Raw genomic sequence first — 8330 nt, forward strand, 5'->3', positions numbered from 1 at the left:
TGACTGCTCACACTTACACCCCCAAGTCCTGACACCATCTTTTGACATGTCGTTTTGGTTGGAGGGGGTTTCTTACAGTATTCCTTACGTCGTAGCTACTCTAAGACTTTACGTTTTGATGGGCAGGGATGGTTCTTATACATCTTAGCTTTCCCAGTATTAACATGGGATTTGCATAGTGTAGATGCTCAAATTGTTGGAGAAAAAAATGGGCACCGAGAAAGAGATCTACTTTATTACAATATAATTTCTCTGACATTCTCGAATGAGCTAAATGTATGCATGTGTGTCGTTACAGAACAACAGACTAAAAGTCAAAAATGAAAGCAAGAATTCATCTTTTATTTATTTCTCCATTTCTTAACCCAAACTATTAGACTGCTGAGTTGTTTCACATTTCCAAGGAAACCTCATCTACTGCCATGTTATCTGGTTCCAAAGCACTAAATAAGATGGAACTTTTCCAATTTGTTTTACAAAATAATAAAACTCTTACTCTTAAAACTCAATCATAGCAACAAATGCTTGAGCCTATCATTTACAAATTTTGATTGAGTCTAAACCTTTCTATTAAACGGTTAAACTTATCCAAGTTGCCACATAGAACAGAAACAAATGTTATATACTGTGTTGTCTCCATCCCCACCCAAAACCCTCCACTCCTTAGAATGTGAACTTCTCTTTCTAACAATAAAGAACTCGTGTTAGACTTCACTTAGTGTGGGAGGAGCTGCTGACCATGGCCGTGGCGCGCACATTGGCTATGGCCTTGGAGCGCGCACTGGCCATGGCAGCAGTACGAGCTCTGGCTGCTACTCTGGCCCGTGCTCTCTCTTCCTCATCTTTCAAAGCCTCTTCATACCAGGGTTGGAAAGCACTCGGAACGGTATTGTGGATCTTGGCCAGAAATTCCAGCACTTTCATCTTGGTGGTCTCAACGTGGGCTCTTGGGCCCCACAGGAACTCGTAGTGTGGAGGATCACTGTTGGGAACTTGGCGGTACTCCAGGTACTTCTCTTCCACCAAATCCTTGGTGATAAGCTTCTTGGGATCCCCAAAAATGAAGTGATGCCTCCCCTCATATAGCCCCATCACATTCAGCATTTGCCAGACTTGCTCCTCAGTGGCACAATTGCCCTTGGTATAGATCACACCCAGAACAGTCATCAACAGGCCAGTCTTGGGGACCCCTCCGTCACCACTTGGCATTGCATCATAGCTTAGCTCCAGTTTGTTGACAAGAATATAGATGTGCCGGTAAGGATCCATTTCCTTCACATCAAGGCCAAAGAGTATCTCCAGGTGGTCAGAGGCTCTCTTGAGGATCTCAAGGAAGCGATTTCTGTACGCTTGGATGACATTTCTCAGCATTTCTGCCTTGGTAATGGGCTCTTTCATTTGATACTTGTGTAGTAGGTAATATACCAAGAGAATCACCTTCTCCTCTAGAGGGCCTCTGTGGAAGGGCTCAGTGGCACGCCCGGTGGCAGGCTGGGCCTGCGGGGAGGTTGGCCTTTCCTCCACTTTGTAGTTGGCACCTTCATTCGATGTTGTTGCAGTAGTGACAGTGGATGGGGCTCTCTCAGGACCCTGAGAATTGCCATTTGATCCAGCAGCAGATGAGCTCTTGAAACGAGGAGAGGAGGAAGAGCGGAACTCTCCTCCCACTGCTGCAGTGACCTGAGCACCTGCTGGATTCTTGGGCTCTTCTCGTTCCTGGTAGTGTTTGTCACGGGCCTGGTGCTTAGTCTTCTTACGTCGAGGCATGATGGCTTTCGACACGGGCAGCAGACACCAGCGTGGGCAGGTGACTCAGCGACCTGCAGGAAAGAGGATGGGATCATTGGGCCACTTCAACAGGGAGACACAGCCTTGGCTTTATTGACGACCACCTCTGCAGGTTTCCTTGAGCGTGCTGCTCTAGGAACTCCCAAGTCTACTACTGTGTGATTTGCCTGTGCCCCGAGGACCCTGTGGAAATAACTACTGTGTGCCTTCGTGCCTACCTACCAGATCTGCTTAGGGGTCACTGGGGCTTAGAGCAATGGCTCTAAGTTACGGAGTGTTTCGGTTCACATTAAGGGTCATCCCTTCACTTTTGGTAGCACCTGAGGTCCCTGTGCTCTACTGTTCTGAAGCTGACCCGTCATTTCAAAGCCCTCATCACTCTGAGGTGTCAGAGGAGGAACAGATGGGAACTTCATCTCCCCACAGCTGCCCAGAGATGTACAGGGAAGAAAGTACAGGCAGAGCTGTGTGGGACCCCTTCTATCCTGGGGTATTACCTAGGGGGTGTCAGTCCTCACTCAGTGGCCTCACTTTTATTTCTGGCAGGGCCCGGGACTCCTCCCTCTGCTGACCTAAGGTTTAGACCCGCAGAGAAAAGCCCTCCAATCCCTGAAAGTGCTGAGGAGGAAGTTAGGGAGGCCTGTAACATGTCTGCCCTGGAGCCATTTCTCACAGGCGTGGAGGTACCCTCAGGACTAGGGCTATATGTGACCCCCACTGTTCTGCAGTAGATGGTCCCCTCAGTCCTCACTCAGGGTCCTCGGTCTTCACACTGAATTCTAGAGAAGCTGGGGTTCGCTCACTGTAATGACAGTGAGTTTGAGTTGGTTTTTTTTTTTTCCAATTTACAAAACGTGTTTTATTGTCATTAATCATAATGTAGATAATTTGATTTTTTTTAAAACTATCATCTAAATCTAATGAGGCTGCCCTTATAGCAGACCGCATCTTCCCGAGACTGCCCATGGACAATGTGAGGGGGTGCCTCAGCCTCAAAGCCTTCCCCAAGGCCTCCCAAGATGGACAGCAGTGGTGATACTTTGTGACACCCCTTTGTTGGCAGTGGGTCTTTTCCTGAAACGTTACTCAGTGTCCTCAGTGTAATGCGCAGCAAGGCCCGGGAGCTTCTCCGTCTCCTGACCTGACACCTTCGTCCTCCAATTCCGCGGTACCCAGTTCCCCTGAGAACCAGAAAGAGAAGTCAGGGTGCTTGACATCAATCCAGCCTAACGTTCGGCTTCTCTAAGCCAAGCCATGCGCGGGGCTCTAATGCCCCGTATGTTCAGGGCCTATGCCCCGTATGTTCGGGGATGGGTGGTTCGCTCAGGCCTCACTCAGGGTTCTTGCGTGGACTTCCCCTTAGGGCCCAGGACCGTGTCTCTTCTGGTCGGAAGCTGACACCCGGGTCTGATGCCCTCACTGCCCCCCCACCACCACCCCACCACCACCACCAGTCCTCTCGGGGGAAATTTAGAAAGTCCTTGGATGTCGCGATGTCGGACGATTACCGTCTGGGTTCCCTGGCCTGAGAGCGGGCGTAGAAGTCCAGGAACCTCTCTAATGTGGGCCGCCCAGTCCCCGCACAACTAACTAAGGGTCTTCACCTTAATTCCAGTCGGGGCTGGAGCTCTCTTGTCCACCTAGCCTTATGCCACCCAGCTCACGCTACGGCCGCGACTCCCTTCCGACCCTGGAGACAGAGACGCAAGGCAGGGTGTTGGGGTGCGTCACACCGTTAAAGCGCTACGTGGGGTCTCTGAGGATGCGCAGCAGGGGCGGGGCTCTGTGGAGCCCCGTATGGTCAGGGGTGCGTGGTTGCCACAGACCTCGCTCAGGGTCATCACCTTTACACCCGTTAGGGTCTAGGGAGCCGTCTTTCTTCTAGTCTGAAGCTCACACCTTGCTACGATGCCCTCCTCCCCATCAGTCCCCTGGGGGAATTTAGAAAGTTCTCGAAATGGCTACACCAGACGATACCTGCTTGTGTTCTGTCAGGGCTTTCACAGGAGTTGGGGTCTGTGGGGTTGACCTTGGTCTGGGGCAGGGGACTTGCCTTGGAACTCACAGAGGATCTTGTTTTGTTTTGCTTTGCTTTGCTTTGTTTTGTTTTGTTTTTAAACTCTGGGCTATTTTTCCGCAAACCAGGGCCCTCTCCATGTCACTCTGCAGTTTCCAGAGGGTCAGAGTAACAGGCACCTGAGCCTTACAGCTGTACTGGGGCCTCCCAAAACTTAGGAGCAGGTCCCTGTGCTGCCCATCTGCTCTGTGGGGCACCTGAAATGAGTGCCTGGAACCGAATTCCCTGCGGCTGTGAGGCCTGCACCCAGACTCAAAGCCCTCAAAAGCCTGACTCCGCAGACAGGAAACTCAGAGGGCACTACTTTAGGCAGTCCGTCCACAGAGGCTGCCAGGACTGAAAGCAGGGGCGAAACTCTGTGGGGTCCACCCTCTTCTGGTATGGGGGTCCCCTCCAACTCCATCAAGGACCTTCCCTAAACTCCAGATGCCCCCTGACTTCACTCAGATTCTTCACCTGACCTCCTGTGAGGGCCTGGGAGTCTTCCATTTCCTGGCCGTCCATTGTCCTCAAAGTTTTAGATTTTACTATATTTACAACACATCCTGCAGTGACTTTGGAACGACTAGCACAGAATAGACATACTATTTTTTATTTTTTTAAGGAATATTGTACATTTTCAAAGTATTTGGGAATTCTTTACTTAGAAAATAATGGCAGGCTTCCTGCCCTCCGCTCCCGTTGCAGGCTCTGTCGCCTCTGTCCGGGCCTGCCCAGAGCCCTGCAGAATGGCGGGGTCCGCAGCCACCTAAAGGCATAGCCTCTGGGTCCTGCCTCTGGGACCTGCGGAAGCAGTCAAGACCCCCCTGCCTGCCCCCTGCAGCCCAGTTGGGGGCTGATGGGGAGAGGGGAGGCTGTGAGCCCACCCCCTCTTATCCTTCGCTGCTAGGCTGCCGCAGCCATGCACATCTACGTGCTGTCTTTCGGCGAGGAGGAGAGTGACTTGGACTGGGAATACATGGCTGTCATTTTAGAAACTGGAGAACTGTTTCAAAACCGTTTCCACAACTGTTTCTTGATCTTTCTGTTTGTTTGTTTGTTTGTTTTACTCAGGTTATCCATTTACTCCTTGGTAGAATTAATTCATATATATACATAATATATAGTGTGTATATGTACACACAGAGGATGCCGAAAACATGTACACACCATATAAGAAAGGAAAACTGTATTAAAATTGTAATACTCAATATAATACTGATAGCAAAAAATGAATACAAGTCACATTTGACTTCTGCAATGACAAGAGGTGCTCAAAGTGGTTACCATCAGCGTCCACACACTTCTGATGACGGCAAACTACTGCTTGAGCGACACTGACCAAAGTGTCCACTGGTATATGTTTTTTTTGGCACCCCTGGTGTCTGTGTGTGTATTATGTATTTTTTAATTATTTTTTCAGTTACAGTACAATTTAATGTTATTTTATATTAGTGTTAGGTGTACAGCATAGTGGTTACACATTTAGGTAATTTATTCCGTGATGCCCCCCAGGTACTCTAATACCCATCTGCCACTATACATAGTTGTTGCAACATTGTAGACTATATTCTCTATGCTGTACACTAGTTACAATAGCGAAGATATGGAAGCAACCCAGGTGCCAATCAATAGACGACTGGGTAAAGAAGATGTGCTACATATATACAATGGCATGTTACTCAGCCATAAGAAAGAGTTGTGGATCTTTTGATGAGACAAAATCTGAAGAGTCAAGCAAACTGTCCCATCACACAATGCTGCTGTTCCTTAGGATTCCATATGTCTTGCCTGCAGTCAGTGATTTTCCAAATGTGGTTATTGAAGTTCTGCATGGGATATTTCACCCTCATCTACAGCCCAGGAGGAAATCCTACATGGCCAGAAGTACCTGAAGCAAGTTTCAAAGTTGTAGTGAAGAAAATCGTTATCTACGGAATTAACCTACAATCTATGACATAACAGCTCTAGCTAGTGGTAAAATTCACAGCCCCAGCTTAATTCAGGGCAGGAACATGTCCATTAGAATGGTGCTTTTAAAAATAGAAACTAAACCAGGGTGCTGATGAGGTTAAGGCCAAGGGTTTAAGAAGTATACTATAGCTACCCATTTAGAAACCTATGCAAAGGAAGCTATAGAAGACCCCTCAAGCACCTAGCATGACAAAAACAGACTCTCGGCTTCACTTGCAACATTTGCTACAGTGTTTCCCCGAAAATAAGACCTACCTGGAAAATAAGTCCTAAAGCATGATTTTTCAGGATGACGTCCCCTGAACATAAGCCCTAATGTGTCTTTTGGAGCAAAAATTAATATAAGACCCTGTCTTTATTTTGGGGGAAACACGGTAATTGAAAATCTTATCCTGAATCATACAATCATACTGAGACTGATCAACTTAGTAGCTTTTTTTTTTTTTTTTTTTAGCTCTTGATAAAATTTGGTAGCTTTTTTGTTCAGATTTTGTGACACACTAATCTTTTCATTACGAGATGTTTTTCAACCAGTGATAGATCCATTCTGAAGTGCTGGCACCAGCAGACTATCACAGAAACATACTCTGCAAAATGTGAGGAAGGAACTAAACTGGAAATTAAATTAATGCTGACAATATTGGGGCACTTTTTAAACCTTGGCATTTTAACATTATAGTAGAGTTGCACCATACCCAGAAGTTACCTTTTAATGTCAGTACATTAGATAAAGCAGGGTATTAATATTATCCTTGAAGCCCTTTAGAAAGGCTCCAGTTTGAAAATCTGTCCTTTGTCCGTCTACCACAGCCAGTTTTTCCTCCACTGTTGGAAGAAATGACTGTTTCTTCAGTTGAAGATCAATTGAAGTTGTTGGTGTTTATACAAAAAACACATACCTTTAAACACTAGAATCACACTTACCTCTGCAAGATGCTTGCCCCCTGAAAGACAGAATGTGAACTGACAGTGACTGAGGGAACCCCACATTGACAACACTCAGCTTGGTTTACTCAAGGGTGTCCATTCATTGAATAGTTGGTATTGCCATGGAATTTACTGTTATTTTCCTTATTGTTTCCTTTTCACTGACCTCGTATATTGAATTAATGTAAGTTAAATGAGTTTATGATATGACTCCACTGTACGTCTTATAGACATTCATATTTTGAATAGTAAAGGTTACAAGCATATACGCAACCTGTATGTATGTGCTATTTTGGGGCATTTCATTGAAAACTAATTTACAGCTCGAAAATTTACGGTTATTAGTTTTAATAAGCTTCTGTGTGGGAGAAGAATATTTAGATTCAAAACTACTGAATCATGTTATTTGATTAGGATATACATCTACAAGTTTAAACCCTGCTACAAACTTTTAGAGATATATTTATGATAGATATGTTACTACACGTTGGAAACTAGCAAGAACAAAATAATCAAGTGTCATCAACCAAAAATAACTGAATAGTTGTGTTGGAGACTTTTTTAAAAATGTTTTTGTTTACCTTGTTTTGTACACCTGAAACTAATAAATAAATAAATTTATGAAAAAAAAATGTTTTTGTTATTAGCCACTTTGAGTTAAATAAAAACAAAGAACAAGAAATATTTGGAAAAACAAAGAAAAAGAAAGTCAATGGGATTATTTACAATGTTCTAAAAGTACCCATGAATTATATCACTCACATCTTCCTCTTAAAAAAGTAACAAAACAAACAAAACTTTAAATCACATTGCTATTAAGCTTTCTTACAGTAAGGAATAAGACCAAGCTACACTAGCATACAGAAACCTGAAATTCTGAGCATGTAAATAATTTATTGATTAGACATCTGATTTATTCAAGCATTAGGCCTACTGAAGATAGAATTCTTTTTAATTTTAATTCAATCAAGTTGGAGTTATAATAAAAAAGGTAGAGCTTTGGACGCAACGTATACCTGTCACCCCCAGGCAATTTAACAAGGAACTACAGCCACTACAGTGGTTCTCCTTTCACCCTGTAAATGTGTGCACTGGAGGCCAGCCCCCTATTCCAGTCAGTATCTGGTAGCAGCATGGACCACCAAACACAACCAAGGTATATCTGCCCTCTGCTAGGCAAAGGAGTCAGGAACCATGGGAGATAATCTGAGCTGGGAATAACACCTGAATTGTTTTTTAAAACATATCTTCACTCAGTCTTTTATTCCCAGAGTCACTGAGGTAATTAGCCTTAGGGAATTTCCCCTCCAATTTCCCCCTCCTTGCAGCTGCACACCCCCTTCCACTACTCATTGGTAATACTTGCCCTATTTTAACTGTCACCCAAGTCACCAACCCATCGACCCACTTGCACAGCCTCAACTTCAGCGCCAGGAGGGTCACATGCACAGGGGAGGAACGAGCCTTCTCCATCTGGCATCAAGACAGCTCTCAGGCCTGGTACTGTGGCAAGGATACACAGAACCCCAGAGTAGTGAAGAGATGTAGCTCTCCCAGATTCCATCAATAACAGCACTTTGTGGGT

The 8330-nt window shown here is 45.3% G+C and overlaps 1 protein-coding gene across 1 annotated transcript in view; it reads right to left on the reverse strand.

The window, feature by feature from the left end:
* Nucleotides 1-711: 711 nt before the first annotated feature.
* Nucleotides 712-8330, reverse strand: part of LOC308495140 (melanoma-associated antigen B10-like) — a gene marked incomplete at both ends in the record, with an annotated part of 13575 nt that continues 5956 nt past the window's right edge. The window contains one exon of the mRNA XM_081043067.1: nucleotides 712-1224. Within this exon, the coding sequence (XP_080899193.1) occupies nucleotides 712-1224 (513 nt within the window). The remainder of the gene's footprint in view (nucleotides 1225-8330) is intronic.

Source organism: Rhinolophus hipposideros (genome assembly GCF_964194185.1).
Source record: "Rhinolophus hipposideros genome assembly, chromosome: X".
Classification (NCBI taxonomy): Eukaryota; Metazoa; Chordata; class Mammalia; order Chiroptera; family Rhinolophidae; genus Rhinolophus; species Rhinolophus hipposideros.